The sequence below is a fragment of the Neomonachus schauinslandi genome, chromosome 9 (assembly GCF_002201575.2).
Source record: "Neomonachus schauinslandi chromosome 9, ASM220157v2, whole genome shotgun sequence".
NCBI lineage: Eukaryota > Metazoa > Chordata > Mammalia > Carnivora > Phocidae > Neomonachus > Neomonachus schauinslandi.
Genome location: NC_058411.1, coordinates 39407971 through 39427591, shown reverse-complemented (window position 1 = coordinate 39427591; position 19621 = coordinate 39407971). Strand labels below are relative to the sequence as shown.

The 19621-nt window shown below is 42.3% G+C and overlaps 1 protein-coding gene across 1 annotated transcript in view; it reads right to left on the bottom strand.

The window, feature by feature from the left end:
* The window catches only part of RTN1 (reticulon 1), a 214739-nt gene extending 196018 nt beyond the window's left edge, over positions 1 to 18721 (bottom strand). Inside the window, exon 1 of the mRNA XM_021701360.1 lies at positions 18481 to 18721. Within this exon, the coding sequence (XP_021557035.1) occupies positions 18481 to 18721 (241 nt within the window). The remainder of the gene's footprint in view (positions 1 to 18480) is intronic.
* Between the last annotated feature and the right edge of the window lie 900 nt (positions 18722 to 19621).

The window sequence follows — 19621 nt, the reverse complement described above, 5'->3', positions numbered from 1 at the left end:
AAAAAAAAAAAAGAAAGGGCGCCTGGGTGGCTCAGTTGGGTAAGCGACTGCCTTCGGCTCAGGTCATGATCCTGGAGTCCCGGGATCGAGTCCCATGTCGGGCTCCCTGCTCGGCAGGGAGTCTGCTTCTCCCTCTGACCCTCCTCCCTCTCATGCTCTCTGTCTCTCATTCTCTCTCTCTCAAATAAATAAATAAAATCTTTAAAAAAAAAAAAAGTCAGTTTCAGAACCACTTGCAGTAAAAAGCTTTTTCCAATCTTCCCTTCTGTTAAGATGCTTGACATGGCATTATGTAAATATTTCTCCACAATAAAATATAATTGTTGCCTTATTTATCTCCTTCATTAGACTATCAGTTTCTTGAGAAAAGAGTTGTTTAAAAAACGTTCTTAAATTTTTAAAAACAGCACTTAGCATAATACCTGGCATGTAAGTGTGTAATAATGAATATTTAGTGCCCATCTTTCATCATGGCCCCTCATGAACACTGCTTTATAAAATATTTTTGTCTACCAACAGCATTTTAAAGAACATAATGATTAATCAACATTTCCGCTTTACTAATCAAAGACATTTTATCTGATCATGCCATAGAAATAACAAGTGGAAAATGTTTTTTCAGTATTAAAATGACCCGTTCACTTAGATTATTGGTGTGTTGGTTTGCTCATATGGGCTCCTGCAAGTTTTAGCTAAAGATATAAAGCCCCAATATTAAAAATGTATGTGTCAATTTAAAGTCATTCACATATGCATAACAAATCCCAGTTTTTATAATAAAGTCATGGAATGCTGAGACAAAAGGGATATAAAGAATATTGGAAGTAATCTAGTTCAACTTCCCACTTGAAAATAAGCCTCCTTTTAAAACATCCCTGAAAAGAGATCATGCAGTCTCTGCTTGAACCTTCCATACGGAGAATGCCCTTCATGCTACACTTGCTTCTGAACAGGTCTAACTGCTGGACCCACAGACTGTTGCTGCCACGTGAAGAGACCGCAGCACACACAGGCAGGGCCCAGGAGGGACGGAGGAAGCTGGCACAGACTGCCCAACCTGGCAGGCAGGAGGTGGGTCTAGGACCTAAATTTATTCCCAAAGCCCATATGAAGATTTTCAGCCAGGCCATCTTTGCTGGGCCACCTGAAATAATTTTTTCACCAGGTCCAAACCTGTTTTCAAGCCCCATTTCTGTGGGGCCTCTTTCATCTCAAGTAAATGCCCAGATTTCAAAGGGCGAGAATTGAATTGAAAGGACTGTAATGTCTTGCAACCTACCAACTAATGAAAAATTACTTCACCATTGTTATTCCTATTATTAATAGAAAATGAGGATCTAACCTGTAATGGTCTGCACCTCAATGTCACATCCCCTTTTTGAAGGCTGAACCGCCAGGTGAACCGCCAGGTGAGCCGCCAGGTGCTAAGGAGGGACTGGTAATGACAAGTGTGTCAAACTGATCTCGGCGCAAACTACTGCATTTTATTATGTAAATTCCCAGGATAATTGAACACCTTATCAAGGGCATCCACTCAATTAATTTAAAAAACATTAACAGAATTCATTTATCATCATTTTTAATCATAACTGCCAAGAACTCTTAATTTTAAGTTAGCACTCGAGAGTTTTTAAAGAAATTCAAAGTGGTAGGACATACATTTTTTTATTATTCTTATAACTCATATGAACAGCAGTAAGAATTTACATTGTAATTGATTTAATAGTGGTCAACATGAGTTATACATAAAAGATCCAAATTCTACTTCTAAATTCGAATTGTCATCGATTCTGCAAATGCTGAAAGCTTATGAAAATGTGCTATGGCCCCAATATGGTATTAATATCTTTTTATGTAAGCAAAGAATGAAATACATTACATCATTAGTTTTTGATGTAGTGTTCCATGATTCACTGTATGATGATTAACATAATAAAAAAAATCAAATTATAAACATAAAATTATCCCCCAATTATATTAATGTGAGTTGCCTCTGAAAAAAAAAAAAAGAAGAAGAACGAAATAAATCATCAAATGATGAAATTCTGACACTGCTATGTTTGATCCCCTGCTAGGGATTATAGACTCTTGGAGACTTGACACCTGCCTCGAGGGGCTTTCATCTAGACAAGGAGAAAAAAAATTCATGTATTTGATGCAGTATGAACAAGTACACATACATAAATCATCATTGATGAAAGGATTGGGAGGACCCCAAATCCTTAGCTGGCTATTTCAGCAGGCCCCCCAAAAGAATGTGGTTTAACTAAACATTCCTGAAAATGCATTATGTGTCACCAGCTAGGACTTGAACCCCAACATCTGGTCCCCTCTCGTAATCAGCCTTGTGAGATCTCACTGGAAGACTCCTGTTCTATGTCTAATTTCTGGCCCTGGCTGAAAACAAATAAAGGGACTTATGAAAATTAGTGGTCACCGCTGCTCAGATTAACCAAATGACAGTGCAGTTTCCTACTACCTAGGCCACTGATACTAAAGCCAACCTAAGAAGGTATATAAAATGTGTATCATGTGCTGCTTGCATCGCCCTATGTGCTAAATAAATGTTAATGTTCTTCACTTTGTTCTGTTTCCTTTCTTTTCCTTAACTACCCCCATTTCTCAGTCAAGGTATAGAGTACATTTTTATACGTGAGCATGGTAAAGTAAAACCAGTTAATTCTCTGATATTGCTCTCCAAACCACAGCATTTGTGAACCTCAGGACTGGTTGTGCAGAGAAAAGTTTACAAATAATCCCTTATTTCTGAGAGAAAACTCTGAGCTAATTTTTCCTCCATTTAGATAAAGCTAATGTAAATCCTCTGGAAAATCCCCAGATGGAAGAAGGAACATTTTGGCCCCCTGGCCTGATTCAGCCCATTATTTGATTTCATTCAGCCTGCAGGTGAGAAAGCTCTGGGCAGCCCTGCACAGAACACCCCAAGCTTCCACCCCTGAGCTTCAGGGGCCTGCTGAGGTCACTCCACTTAGAAAAAGTCTCTAAACAATTAAAAAGATGCAAATTATAATTTCAGAGGAAAGTAAGGCCAAGAACCCCAATTTTAGAATTTGGGAAAGCTTTGCTACCTCTCTTTTCCTCTTTTTTTTTTTTTTTTTTTTTTTTTTTTACAAATCCATATATATATTCCTCTACCTTCCCTCTCTGTTATTCTATTTGTGCCCATTCCAAGGGTCAAGCTTTCTTCCTCCATCACCATCCCTCTCTTCATCCCCATCACCTCAGTCAGAGATGTGGCTTTGGCCGTTCTCAGAGTTGACATTTGTAAAATGAGGATCACTAGATAAATGACATCAGCGTTTCATCCATTCTAACACTTAAGGAAGGTTAGTGATTATTATGCAAATGAAAAAAATTAATAGGGAATTAAAAACAATAATAAGAATGGCAAACATTTATAAGGTCCTCACTAGGTGTCAAGCATTACAAATATTTCATTGACCCCTCAAACCACTACACAAGGTTGGCACTAAGAACTGTGCAAAGAAGATTGTAAGTTTTTTTCTCTTGCAAACATTGTTTTTATATATTTTTTAAAGATTTATTATTTGAGAGAGAGAAAGCGTATGTGCACACACACGCGGGGGGGTGGGGGCAGAGGGAGAGGAGAGAGAGAGAATCTCAAGCAGATTCCCCGCTGAGCGCAGAGTCCGGCTTGATCCCACAGCCCTGAGATCATGACCTGAGCCTAAATCAAGAGATGGACGCTTCACTGACTGAGCCACTCAGGCGCCCTTGTTTTTATAATTTTAAAACAAGGCTGTGGAATTAAATACTTCCATATGACTAAGAAAATCAACTGAATTAAGTTCCACTTAACTCATACACAGTCCTCTGCTGGTTTCTTTTTTCCCTGCAAGACAGAGTCCTTCATAGAAGAAAAGAAGTTCTAGACTCTTGTTTTCAACCTATGTGCCAATTTTCCCTTTTATGAACTGAAAATTATACTTCACAAGATTCATTATACAATGGAGCATTTAATATCAAAGCAATATCTAAAAGACATTTTCACACAAATGATCACAGGGGAAATCCAATCATTACTTGTTAAGTGATACAGTTAGAAGTTGACCTTGAGTCCCCCATGTGACAGAATGGCAGAGCTTTTTGGTTAACAAATTGGTGGAGATTTCATTTAGGAATCAATGTTCCTAGAAGTTATTATAATGGTTAAATAAGTACTGAGCACAAAGCAGAGTACTATACCTAAAAAGAAAAAAAAAAGTAACACAAATGGCCTGAGAGCCCACCACAAACTGTTCCCTACTCCTAATACATGTTTACCTGCAAGACAGAATATTTCTGGGGCTCATTTCTCTAGAAAGTACATTGCCTCCCCTTTCAAACAAATTTTTAAACATTGTTCCACATTATTTATGGAAATGAAACTGATTCTTTTGAGACTTCTGATATGCAAACATCCAAATTATAAACTGCTTGGCCTTTAAAAGATTATGCAATTTCTGGGAAACGGTACTAGTTGTTTGTTCTTTTTCACCTTTCTGGTGAAATAAAATAGAAAAACTTCCCTAACACCATGGATTTGATTAAAAAAATAAACTCACTCAGGTTCAATTCCGGTAATGCAAACATGCTGAGTTGCAATTTACTGTTGTATTATCTATAATAAAAGATTTGATAAACATATTAATAGTAGGGGCCACTCCAAAATTTCCTAGATTATAGGGCTTAGGGGCCACAGGCTGGCTGGAGGCAGAGCCAGGTGACTTATTCTGAAGCTGCCTTTGTGTAGGAATCACCCTGTTTTTACTTTGATGATGTATTCAGACACAAATGAAAGTAGTACAGAATTTTTAAAAATCGTAGGCACACTTTACATAAAACTGAGAAAACATCACTTGTCCACATCAGAGATTATTTGTTTATTTACTTACTGTAGCATTAGATGCCGGTGGGGATACGAGAGGGAGAAGTAAGATCTTCTCTTACCCCTTCCTTAAGCACCTCCTGATAATAACAGTAAAGGGATGCTGCCTTAAATAACAACTGGTTCCAAAACCTTTAGCAATGACTACAGTGTACACAGAAGTTACAGCATACACAAAAGCAGCAGATGAACAAGTGATACCTCATTTATCTGGAGACTGCAGGTTTACCTAGAGCTACCATTTAGCCCTCCTCACAGAGGTTGAGACTAGCTACTGGCCATTGGAAGAGCTGAGACTGGAATCCGGTATGGCAGCTCGTAAGTCCACACTCTCTCCCACTTCGCCATAGCCAGTTTAGGAAGAACATGGCTTGGGAACCCTTTGAGAGACACAAATTCAGTTACAGCATATTCTTGAAACTAACAACACAGCATTTATGGAATGCAGACTCTTTCCTTAATACAGACTGTTCTTCCTCATGGTCTGGCTATATTGTTACTCTACTGCATTTTTTTTATATTCTGGTGATGCATTTATGTGTCACATACTCATACCTAGTACATACCTCGTACACACACACATCTAGAGAGTGCTTAATAAATATTTGTTGAATAAATAAATGGATGATTCACTGAGGTTTTATTGAATTGTAAAACTAGTGCCCTTGTATAAACAGGGATCTATATGAGGTTATCTGGAATGATCGATTTCTAAGAGTTGTAAAGTTATTTAATTCCTCCATCCATAAAAAACTTCTGAAAAATCCCAGAATTGGTGTGCAAAATGGTGTTTATAAGTGCATTTTCCTGGGCAGAGATCCCAAAGCTCTCATCAGACTAAGTGTGTGTGTGTGGGGGGGGGGTCTATGAACCTGAAAGATAAAAAATTACTAACCCAATGTATCTTCTCTATTATATCCCCTCTATCATATAAATGACCAGCCCGGCTATGCTTACAAACCTCCAGTGACAAGAAACTTATCACCATATGGGGCAGTCCTGGCTACTTTCATATTTCACAGCATAACTTCTGATTGACCACAGCTCCATCCTCCAGAGTCACACAGAACATATTCAGCACCATGCCATTTGACAGTTCTTCATGTATTTTTAGATAGGTGTCATAACCCATCCTATCTTCTCTTGTGCAGGCTGCAAATCCTCAGTTCTTTCAACCGGAGTCAAGGTTTCTGCTACCATCTGCACCATCTTCCATTCTGGCACTCCTACTGCACTTGGGACCCCACCTAGCCACACGGGCGGTCAACACCTTCCCAGCAGCCCCACCCCCACCCCCCCCGTGGCCAAAACCACATACCTCTGCTTAACAGAGACCAACCATCTCCTTGGGGGCAGCCGGTTCAGCCCACTGACTTAGAGATAACTTCTAGTTAACTAAGACTCCTCTATTTTTTTTTCTTTATATGTGTTGCAGTTTCCCCATGACCCTCCCATTCTGTTTTTCAGTAGTTTGAGGATCCCATTGCAACATTTTACAACTGTCCCCGTCAAACCTCCACTTTTAAATGTAACAGTTTCTTTCAGCTGAGGTTCCTACGGACTCTCAAGTTCTATCAATCCACACTTTAGCTACCGTCCCCTTCACCTAGCCTCTCTCTCTCACTCTAGTTCAGATAGGCTTTCATACAGGGTGATGCCTTATGAGCATGCAGCTTATACTACAGAGATCATAAAATAGATGTTGCATAAGAAACGCCCAAAACAAGCAGGGGTGCGCTAATTAAGAGCACAGACTCTAGAGCCAAATCTCTGGGCTGCCACTTACTACTGCATGACCTGAGGCAAATCACTTAACCTCTATCTCCACTTACTCATCTGTGAAATGGGATAGATAACTACACCTGCTTCACTGGGTAGTTACAACAATGAAATGTAAGGAGCCAGAACACATTGTAGGTGCCACATAAGTGCTTGTTAAATAAATACTTTAGCTAATATGTGCATATATTTAGTTACCTAAGTACGAGAGTGTCAGAAACCAGTGAGTATTATAAATACAGAAAATAGCTCAAGGACTTAAAATGTGCTATTGGGTTCTTCTCCGTACAATCCATATCTAGACCAACACAGCTTAGACTTGATGTACTTTGCAAAGCCACGGCACACACCTCTCAGTCTGTTTTCACTGTGGTCTTTTCGCGTGAACACTCAGGGAACATTGGAGAAAGGGAACAAGGCCCAGTAAACATGCCTGAGCTGCAGAGTTGGAAGGGTTTTACTATTCATTCACTTTTATTTTCAGCCTATTTTCTTTCTGTTGTTCAGATCAGTCATTTCTGTTGTTTATCTGCAAGTTCACCGATTCTTCCCTCTAGCCTTTCCATTCTACTGTTGAGCTCACCCACTGAATTGTTGTGTTTTTTTCTCTTCAAGTCTTTCAGCGATTGTATTTCTCAGTTCTAAAACTTCCCTTTGGTTCTTTACTATATCTTCTATTTTTTTCACTGAAACTTCCTATTTCCTTACTGGGACTTCCCATTTTATTACTTGTTTCAAGTGTGTTCATAATTGCTTGTTCTTGCATTCTTGGGACGACTGCTTTAAAATTCTTGTCAGATAATTCCAACATCTGTGTAATCTTGGTTTTGATTAGCCCTTGTCATTTACATTCACATCTTCCTGGGGTTTGGTACTGACAAGTGATTTTCAATTAAAATCTGGACATTTGGGGTGTTTTGTTCTGAGACTACAGATCTTATGTAAATGCCACACTAACAGGGAAGAAGGGTGCTGCCTTATTACCCCCTGAGGCGGGAAGGGGGGTGGAGTTTAGGTTCTCCACTCAGTCTTATTACCAGTGAGCAGTGTTGAAACACCTGCCTCTCCACTTGGCTTCCCCTGATACTGCACTAGCTGGCAGGCCTATGCTGGGTGGAAGTCCAGGCTTCCCACATGGTGCCCACTGGCACCGGGGTTGTGGTGAGGGGCGGTTGTTGGGATGCCCCTTACAGCTTCCCAGGGGTGGAAGTCTAGGCTCCCGGCTTGGCTTCTGCTGGTGGGATAGGGATGGGGGGGCAAGCAGTATATTTTGCAGTGTTTGGCTGGAGCAGAGAAGTTATTGTCAAAAAGTTCTCGGTCTTGCTAGGCTGATCCTTTCCTGGTCATCTGGCTGGAGAGAACAGGTTTTCTTGTGGGTGCTTTTTGTCTGTGCCCATTGGCCTTTTCCCCATGGCTGGCTTCTACCATATCCAGTCTGAACTAGATGAGGGAAAAAGAAAACCCAGAGAATTCACCGTGTGTCCCTTCTCAGATCCCAAGGTCCCTAGTAAGTCTGCCTTCTTCTCTCCACCTTCCAGAGTCTTTTTATGTTTATTTTATATACAGCGTTCAGGCGTTTTGGCTATACTTAGCACGAGGATAAAGAAAAGTGTATTTGCTCCATCTTTCCAGAGGCATTAGTCTATCTATAAAAGACTAACCTACAGAGCTATAAGACTATCCAGCAGATACCCAAGAGCCCACAGGACCAGCTGATTTAGTCTTGCCCTCAGGGCAAGAGGTGCGGGGGGAGGGGCGGAGGTAGGTAGTGGCAGGATCTGGCTTTCATTGTCATACCCTCTTTGGTGAGAGAAGCAGCCTCTTCCAAACCAACTCCTCTGCATACCTAGGACAGCTTTCTACATTCATTGCCCTTCCCTCTGCTGTCTGCACTCACTCCAGCTGGCCCCCATGGGCACACCTCAGCCCTGTCACAGATCCAGTCACAGATCACTCATTAGGACCTGAGGAGGGAGGCAGGTCACCACTCCAACTGCACTCCCCGGAGCCAAAATGTCTTCTAATGTGCTTCACCAGGACGGACCTCTCCCAGCACTAGTTCTTCCGTGCTCTCCCCACTCCCTGCTGAGATTTGGCTGAGGTCCAGGTAAGCACAGCAAGCATTTTCTATTAAAAAGCCTACGACTAAGGTAGCATGACTTTTTCTCGGGCTTTGTTCTCCTAGACCTCTCTTCTGCATCTGACAGTGTGCTGACCAGGCTTCCTATTAATAGCATCTTCCAGATAATTAGTTATTTGCAATTTGCATTTACCTCCCCATGTTACTTCATTTTATCTTCACGACACCTCTGTAAAATAGCCAGGACAACAGTATCATGCCCATTTTATATATGAAGAAACTGAGCCGTAAAGCAGATCTGCCCTACAGTGTCACATTGACATGATATTAGGTGCCAAAGCCAAGATGAGATAAATCTCTCAGGGGCGCCTAGGTGGCTCAGTCAGGTAAGCATCTGACTCTGGATTTTGGCTCAAGTCATGACCTCAGGGTCCTTGGATTGAGCCCCACGTTGGACTCCCTGCTCAGCGATGAGTCTGTCTCCCTCTTCCTCTGCCCCTCCCCCTGCTCATGTGCTTTCTCTCTCTGAAATAAATAAATCTTTTTAAAAAATCTGCTTTCTTGGGCGCCTGGGTGGCTCAGTTGGTTGGGCGACTGCCTTCGGCTCAGGTCATGGTCCCGGAGTCCTGGGATCGGGTCCCACATCGGGCTCCCGGCTCGGCGGGGAGCCTGCTTCTCCCTCTGGCCCTCTCCCCTCTCATGCTGTTTCTCTCTCTCTCTCTCTCTCAAATAAATAAATAAATAAAATCTTTTTAAAAAAAAAAAAAATCTGCTTTCTTAGTCAGAGCTCATTCTACACCATGCCATCTTGGCTTCCATGATACTCTAATTATAAGAGTAATTACCATTTGAGCCACTCCCCTGCTTGTGTGCACTCTCTCTCTCTAATATATAAAATATTAAAAAAAAAAGAGTAATTGCCATTTGACTGCCAGACCCTCTACAAGACCCAGTACCATATACTACTATGGAATCTGAGGCTCGTGGAGGTTCAAAAACTTGCTTGATGCCACTCAGCTAGGAAGAGGCAATGAGCTCATGCTCCAGTCTTGGCCTTTTGTTCTTCCCATATACAACATACTCTCTTTCAAAAATCTATTTATTCTATGACTTCTCTTGGAATCTTCTAAATCTATATCAACAATGCTGTTTTTATCTCTAAAACCCACTCCTTTATCTTCAGTGCCAAGTGGAGATTTCCACTCAAGGGGCTTATCATCGTATCAAGCCCCACATGACTAAAAATAAATCTGTGATCCTCACCTCTCTAAACAGTTCCCTCTTTCTACCTCTCTAGAACATCAACATCCTCCCAGCCACAGGACATGGAACTTTAGAGTTGACTTATTCCTTTCCTCACACCCCATATCCTGTCAGTCACAAAGTCCTATTGAATGTTCCTGGGGAGCCACTCATCTTTCTTCCTCTTTCATCCCATGGCTATTTATTCAAGGCCATGACACTGAGAGTGGGTCAGCCTTCCCCACTAAGTTCATCTTCTATGCCACTGTCTGACTAATCCTCCTTAGCATAGCTTTATAATATTACTTCCCCCACCCATCAACCTTTAAAGGTCCCAGAATCCATATACAAGGAGTCTAGAGTCCTGTGAGCAGCTTTCAAGCCCCCCAGAATCTGTATCCCCTCACCTAGCTGGACAGGTTAAACCAGCCTAGTCATTGGTCATCCCCAAGTCATTACCCATGTTTCTCCCTTCACCCAAACTGTCTTTCAGCTCACTTCTGCTCATTCATATTCTATCCTTTAGGTAGGTCACACTCCACCTCTTTCAAAAAACCAGGTACTCTGGGACCCATAAAATCATGAAATGTGCACAGCGCTTAGAGCTTGTAACAACCATCCAGCCAGCAGGCTGTCCTCTGACTTGTTTACCTTTGTTTTGTGTGAGTTTGTCTTATCTCCCATCTAGACAGTAAGCTCAGAAGAACGGGGAAAGGGGGATATAGCTCATGTTCTCTACTGCCCACAGCTCCTAGCAAAATGCCAAGCATAAGGAGGGGATTCAATACATGAGTGCTTCCTGAAGTTTTAATATGCATCTGGCAGGCTTGTTTCCCTAGTATGAAGTCTGTGGATTACCTCACGTGATCCTGAAGCAGACAATCTACAGACCACATTTTCAGAAGCCCTGATTTTTCAGGATCAGTTGCAAAATTCATGCCAAAAATAGACATGAGATTGGTTTTTATTCTTACGCTCATCAACTAGATCAGCAATAACTTGAACACACACAATTTTTTGTTATCCAAGAGATGTTTTTTTTAAAATGCACGAAGATTTGCTAGGCCTAAAACAAAATTTGAGGTCTAGGTATTTTTGAAAGATGTGATATCTTCAACAAATTCCCCACATTCAAGAAGCAAGAATTTGCTATCTTCTTCTTTGGACTCTGAGAAACTGAGGGTTCTAGAGGGGAGGGGGGTGGGGGAATGGGTTAGCCTGGTGATGGGTATTAAAGAGGGCACATATTGAATGGAGCACTGGGTGTTATACGCAAACAATGAATCATGGAACACTACATCAAAAATTAATGATGTAATGTATGGACATTAACATAAAAAAAAAAAAGAAAAAGAAACCACTGACACACAGGATTCCAGGAGATCTACCTGTTCTCTTATCATTTGCTCATTATTTATAAATGAAATGAAAAATTCAAATTATTTTATCTCATTCACATTTCATTTTAGTTGGAAGAGAAATCTTAATAAGCAAAGCTGAATAAAAACAGAATTAAAACTTTGTAACCACCTTTAAAAAAAAAAAAGCATGAATTCGGTCTGTAACTGGTTTTATAATAATCTCATGCAGTAGATGAATTAGAAAATCCATTTGGGGATTGGAGATGGAAGTTAGAATGCAGAACTGTTCCAGCTAGAAATGTAACTCATTAGGAAACCCAGCAAACATGGTTTTACAATGAATAATCTCACATAAATGTATAGGTAGGGAGGCAGAGGACTAAGGAGAGATTCAGATGATGCTTTTAGCACTACAAAATTATTTAATGAATTCCCCAAACATTTTAGAATATGTTGAATATCTATGGAATTAGATATGTTAGCAAAAAATGAAAAAGATAGCTCAGGAAAAAGAATAAATAAAAGAGATACTTGCAAATATCATGCTTCACATTTAGGTTAATAACCCCAAACTGGATAAAATTGTGTGGTTCTTTTTTTTTTAATTGTGTAGTTCTTAAGCAAGTATGTTACATTAAGGAGTGTTTCTTAACAATGGAGAACTAGAGAATTTCAAGGAGGCCACAATTTTGTGGAGAGTGCATTTTAGCTAGTCAATCTGGAGTTAACTATGTATTTTGTGATGGACTCTTTCTGGTTTCATTAGGATGCTGTTCGCTTTTGAGAAGTATGTCCATGTTAACAACCACAATGTAATTTAGGCACATTGTTTTCTTTTAGGAACGTATAAAGATGTTGGTATAACTAATACCTTCCTTTCGAAGTCTCCTCCAATAAACAACAACCTCACTTTTGCTTGAATATCATTAACTGACAGGCAACCTATCTCTTTTCCAGGTAGTTCTAGTTAGTAGAACTTTCTCCTTCACTAAGTAGGAATCTACTTCTCTAATTTGACCACCCTCCCAATTCTGCCCTGTGAAATCGCCCGGGTCACGTCTTGGCTTCAGAAGAGTGCTTCCGGTATTTGAATTTAACATTCAAATCTCCTTTAATTCTTCCTTTCTTGTGGCAAAAAAGTTATTAATTTCTTCAGCCATTTCTCAAATGGCATTTTTTCTAGAAGCCTCACCAATCTGGTCACCCTTCTCTCAACATTCTGTAGTTCATTAATGTCTCTCACAGCACGGTACCCATCGTTTAGTACAAGACTCCAAATCTGCCTAGAACAAAATCTAGATGAATTATTACCTCATATAATGTGTACCCAAGGCTTTCTATTAATATTATCTAAAATTACATAAGAGATTTTAGTAATTTCACCATACCACTAGTTCATATTTAGTTAATTACAACCCTCAAAGTTCCCATCCCCCACAATGAACTATTTTAAGATGCATCTCCTACGTTCTGTACATATTAAATAGAGTTTGCAGAACCTACAGTCAGAATTTTACATTTATCATTTTACAGGACACTGTTCTTCCCCCACCCCTCGAAAAACCCCTAGCTTTGAAGCCCAGGCCACTTTCCTAAAGATATCAGCACCAAGTTCACTGCCTTTCTCCAATCTCTGCCATGGTTCTTTGTGATTTCGGTAATTATGTCGGTGATCATTTTACTCCTGCCCTTGCCATCTGGACTCCACTCCTCCAATGACCTTGTCTTCCACTCCAGCTCAGTCTCCTTCTCAATAACTGTACTCCCTTCTAAATCTCTGTCTCCAACACCCACTCTGGAAGGACCACCTCTTATCCTTTCAGTTCCCTTATTAAGGAATCCCTGTCCCATCTGTTCTTCTATCCTACCAGCCCATACAAACCATTTATATCATCTTCTCACTGAGCATCAGCCCCATCTTGTCCTCCTTCCCTCTTCCCCAGATTCCATAACCCATCAGTATCCTCACTGCCTTACACACAGTTCACCTCCATGGCCCCTCTCTTCCTGTCATGCTCACTGAAAAACAAAAACAAAACCAGTCCAACCATCCACTTACTCCAAACCAATGCTCAGGCAGCTGAACATGGCCGAAAAAAAAGACAACATATATGGTAACTGATCTCACATCAAACTCATGACCACAAACTCCAAGTGAGCCCCAGGACTGCTCAGAATTCCGTTTCTACTAATCCTTCCGCTCTGCAATTCTAGCAACAATTTTATACTTTCTCCCCTCCTCTCAAACTTCCAACTCTACTCCTCCCTTCACTCTTCTCTTGACCTTGCTTCCTAGTTCATGGAAAATAGAAGCAGTCGGAAGAGAACCTCGCTATTCTCACCACCCCCCCTCCCCACCCAGATCATCTGTCTTTGCTCCAGTTATATCCACAAGCTGTCCTTAAATCCATCTAACATCAGCCCTCTGCCATGCCCTGGATCCATTCCCCTCACCTACTCTGTTACAGGAAACATACTCTCTCTCCTACACTATCCATCTTTCCATCTCAACTGAATCATTTGTATCACTTTACAAATATGCTTTAAAATCCCCCAGAGTAAAAAAATAAATAAAATATTCCCTTCTCTTGATCCCAATCCCATAGACTGATAGATACATAGATAGATTTTGTTTTCCCAGGTGGTCTGAGCAAGTTGTGCTCATGTTTATTTATCCTGTGTTGACCTCCGAAAACTAGCTCATGCCCTTGTGCCCATGGGGTTAGATTATTATAATGCCCTTCTAGTCAAGCTTCCAGAGATGACATGGGAATAAGGAACATGAAAAATGACACCAAAGGAACTGTTTCATTAAACTAAATACTAATGTGAAACAGAAAGATGCACCTCTTCTAGGAAACCACGACCTGTGTTTAGCACAGATACTTTCTTTTTTTTTTTTTTTTTTTTTTAAATTATTTATTTATTTATTTGAGAGAGAGAGAGAGTGAGAGAGAGAAACAGCATGGGAGGGGATAGGGTCAGAGGGAGAAGCAGGCTCCCCGCTGAGCCGGGAGCCCGATGTGGGACTCGATCCCAGAACTCCGGGATCATGACCTGAGCCGAAGGCACTCGCTTAACCAACTGAGCCACCCAGGCGCCCAGCACAGATACTTTCAAAAAGGAGGCATTCAATGAATGTTGACTAAATTGAATTGAATCTCAATGGTTTCTCACTTTACAGATAATAAAAACTTCCTGGAACCTGTGCTATTCAGGATACAGTATTATGAGCAAAAAAATCCACAACTTGTCTCCAAACCTGGAGGATCAGAAGCAGATGAATGCCCCAGAAAAGAGACGGGAGGCAAGAAGGCCTATGGTAGATTTGAGGGGCAATGACCAGGATGGGTTTCCAGGAAAGTTGAGTTCATGAAGAGGAGGTGATGCTGGAAGCCTTGATAAAGTTTATTATCAATGTATTTTTAGGGTATGTAAATGTTTCTAAATTTTAATTCACCCTGACTTGAATTCCCTATATGAAAGGACATATACCATACTTTCCGCCAGAAATGTTATTGATTGTAACCAGAGGCTATGTCCAGAGAAATAAATTACATTAGAAACTCTTTTATTCTTCTTATGTGTTCTATAAAATATTATAAGTGTAGTGTGCCTTCTCATTTCAACATAACTGTAGCTTTCTCAAAAGATGAAAGAAAACAGAAACTGAAATTTACACCTTCTGAAGGGGATTACTGGGAATGACTCCAAATTAAAAAATATACACACATCTATCAAACACACCCACAAGTTAAGAGATTCAATCCAGCCTCCACGTGAATTATAGAAGATGATCAGTGATATATACAGTACAATTTATTATACTAAACAATAAACACAGGATATATAAATATTCTGGTTACTTAAATCATGAGATAATTTATAGTTTTCCCAATAGAGTATCCCATTCAGCATTTGAAAAATATAAATTTATGAGCATTGTGGTCCAAATAAAGTAAAAATCTCTCTCTCTCTCTCTCTCCAATTTAAGAAATTTAAGTCAAATTATCTGTAAGTAAATATTACAGAAGCAAATCATATTGATTTCTCTGGACCATTCTCCATTCTGTTCATTTTGCCTTGCATGCATGAAGCAACCAATGAGTTAATTTCCAAAGCGACCATGAGTTAACTTCTCACCACTGCATTTTGTTCAAATGTTCTATTTTAAATTATTCCTTTAAACAAAGGGCCATTCTTCTATCCTTGTGTTATTGTATGCTCCCTTTGAATAGTTTCCAGGAATAAAATAACTGATCATGAGAAAACAAAACAGTTGCTCTTATCATCCTTTGTATAAAGTTATTAGATGATGGTGCTGATTCATGATTTAACAACTCTAAGATGTTGTAGCCTACACAGGGTGTATTAAATGTTCCCTTGGCAATAGACATCATTTCGCATGCCCATTATCAAATTTCAACATGAAAAATTGTAGCTTTAACAGAAAGTGTTACTTTTTATTAAGAACATTTCCAATCCACAAAAGGGACAGGAGCAATGAGAATACCTGAAAATACAGTGCAGTTTTAACGATATTTAAACATATATTAATTGCAGGACATTACTAAGAAATATTTTTTGGACTGTTTCTTTAGGAACTTTAATTACCATCAATGTATAAAAATAAATAACAGAATTTCTGTCCAGATGGCATGATTAGTGCTGTTTTTCAGAAAAAAAAAGCTTTTAAAATATCAATATCTGTCTTCCACTTTATAATCCTATCTGAAAAAGAAACAAAATCTGTTTACAGTGCATCACGCTCAAAGTCTAAGTTACTTCTTAGTTTGAGTCCCAAAGAGCACCGTTCTTTTTAAAAAAGTAGATCAGTGTGTTTAACAGGCTCCCTCTGGATTTTGTCTCTGATAAAGTTAAAGATGTACCTACTGACTTTGCTTATAGCAATAAAACTGTCACAATAACAGACAAGGAAGCTGGCCCAGATTTTGTTTGGATTTTTCAAGACCTAGCTATTTATTTAGATATCATTTCCAGCATCTAGGTCTCTTATAGTAGCCTCTCCAGTATAAGAAATATGAAACATATAGATTTAAAACATTAAACAATCAACAACTATATGAGACATTCCTTCAAGCAGCAATAATAAACTAAAAATGTTCTATATAAATATGCAAAATATATGCTCCTTTCCTGTCCCTTCATCCCCCTCCCATCCAAACTTCAGCATCATCATGTTCCATTTTATTAGTGTATTTGTTATCTAGAACAGGAAACCCCCAACATATTCAGCAAAGTAAAGTATTTCTATAATTTTCTATAATAATAATAATGTTAAAATTGCAAATGGCTACTTTGTGACAGGAGTTGTTCTAAACATTTTATATATAGCAACTCACTTTAGTGTATAGTGTGTTACTGAACACAGGGCACTAGCTTCCTTTCCCAGCTTCCCCGAACCCTGGTGACACTAGTGGGAGGTGGGAAATATTTATAAAGAAGTAATTTACTTTGATGATGGTGGATAAAGGTTCTGAGCTATGAGCTACAAAGAACAGTAATGGTAAACCGACAAAAAATGTACCTCCCTTTGTCTTTCATCTTTTTCCATCTTCCTTTGCAATTATAAGGAGTTTTGTTTTCATTTAGATGAAGTTGAAAGAGAGGCTAGGCAGCCTTTCTTAGTCTTAAATCCTTCCCACCCCCACACCCTCATATAATAATATATGACAAATGGGGTTTTCTTCCTTGGAGTTTTCTTTTCTTTCTTTCTTTCTTTTTTTTTTTTTTTTCTGATTATGGTCCAATTTTTTCTCTTCCCATCAGAATGTTGTTATGTTTTAATTATTGCATTCCCCAAACCTCCTTTCCTCAGCACAAATCTTTTGTACTAGACCAGAATTAAAGGCTACCTAATGCACTCCACATGACCCTTAAGAGAGGCGGTGGCTTAAGAAAGGTGTTTCCCTAAATCAGCTGCCAAGAACACGCAAGCAGTCCCACCCCCTTTCCACTCTTCCGGAAGCACCCACCACCCCAGATCCTCGAGGACTACGTTCACATCTACACAACTCCCATTCCACTACAGCAAAGCTTTTTCAGAAAACAACACAGCACCGCCCCCTCTAACTCCCTGCCTGGAAACACACACACACACACACACATACACACAGGGCTACCCAGGCCGGCAGCCCCTCCCCGAAGCTCTCCTCCCGCATCCTTTGGTCGGGATGCTCCAAGGCCCTGGTCCCAGCAGGGCACCCGCGTGCTCCGGCTCGAAACGGGGGATCAGGCTAAGGGTGACCGAACCCAAGGCAATTTCCAAATGCCCAGGCGGGTCCAGACTGCCAGTAAACTGTGCCTCGTTCACTCACCACCACCAGTCAAGCCCTCTCACACCCCAGCCAGGCCGGCCGCTCTTGACGGGTTCCAAGTTTCAATGCTCCCTGCAAGATGGGGACATCTGGGCAGTTCTGGGCGGGGACAGTCAGAACTCCCAACCCTCTGGCAACGCTGCCCCTCCTGAATGAGACACGCACACCTTGGGATTTCAGTTTTCTGCGGCAGGGAGGAGGAGGTGGAGAATGGGAGGGGGAACTGGGAGGGAGTAGGGTGTGGCGATTTGTGGAGGGAAGGGGTAAGGAACACTTCCAGCCACATCTCTGCCCCGGACCCAGCCGGATCTAGCGGCAGCCGGCCTGCCCGTCGCTTTGTCAGCGTCCCCTGTAGCTGGCGCGCACGCCGAGCTCAAACACGCCCCAGAAAATCATCGCAACTGGCCAAGCGGGCCCTACAGCCCCCAACCCCTTGGCGGACGGAAGAAACTTGTACGCGGGCGCACCAACAGCCAGGATGCTGCGGTCTGCCTCCGAGGACAATTTTTAAAGCCGAGATAACAATGATAATGAAATATAATGAAACGATAGTATTTCGTCTTCTTCCGAGCCTTTGGGGGGAAAAAAAATTCCTGTTTTCTACCAGTCCGCCAATATTTACAGTCGCCCGGGGCGAAGCGGGCTGAGGTTGGTGCTCAAGGTAGAGAGCGCGAGCGAGGTGCAGAGCCGAGATGCGGAGAAGGGGACCGGGCTGGGGGACCCCGTCCCCGACGCCATTTGCGGGGCAGCGGCGCCCGCCGCCCGCCTTACCTGTGGATGCAGTTTCCATAGCAACTGGCGGCGGCCGGGCGGGGCCCGAGTCCAGTTCCCGCGGCGCCGCTTCGCCGGCCCCGGCGCCCAACGCCCGGCCGGGCTCCCCCGCCTGCGGCGCCGGCTTGGCCCCTGTCGGCGTCACCGCTTCGTTCTCCCCCTCCCCCCGGTCCCCGAACCACTGGGACCCGGAGCCTGCCAGCGGCAGCAGCTCGTCTTGGGGATCCGGCGGCGTGGCCATGGCTGGCGGTCCCCCCCACCCACCCCCCGGCGCGGCGAAGGCGGTTTGGCGGGGCCGAGGTGCGGTGCCTGGGCGGCCGGGCGCTCCCTGCTGCTGCCCCCGCCGGGACTCCGGGCTTGGGGAGGCCGCGGTGTTAGCGCCGCCGCCGCTGCTGCAACTCCGGCCGAGCTGCCGGCTGCCGCTCTCCCCGCTTCAGCTCCTCCTCCTCCCCCTCCTCTTCCTCCCGGCCCCGCCGCGGCCGCTGCTTGCGCTCCGCCTCCTACTCCAGCCGCCGCCGCCGCTCGCTACTCGCAAGCCTGTTATTACGCAGGTGAAAATGGCCTGCTTCGTCCTAGTCTTCCTCGGCCCACATCAGCCCCCGGTGGCAGGCCCCGATTAGGGGATGGGCCAAATCCTCTTGAATCTTCCTCTCTGTTGGGTAAGAATCTAAGGAGAAGATGAGCAGGTAGAAGCAGTCCCCAGCCGAAGCGTGACGGATGAGGCAAGCCGCCTCCCAACTCCTAAACTTGAGCCCCGACTGGTGTCTTGGGACTCAGGGCAAAGGAAGGAAGCTTGGAGATCTCAAGGCCACGGTTCTGAGGGTGACCAGTATCAGCTGTGGAGGGGACGCGGGTCTGCGCGGGGAAGGGTGAAGATGAATGTTGGCAGGAGACAGGGAGCTGCAACCCTGAGGTTAAATGCTGCGTCCTTAAAAACTGTTGTTTCCAGAACAGGGCTGAGAATAGTGGAGTACAGGAAAGAACTACCAGGAGAGCCTCCGAAAAAAAGCTTGCCAGACCTCATCGGTACCAGCACTGAAAGCAAGTAGGATGTCACTAGGCAGGACGAAAAGCGGTTATGCTTCGTTTCAGAAACACTGAGCCAAAGTCATACAAATGATAAGCTGTCTGCGCAGTCTAT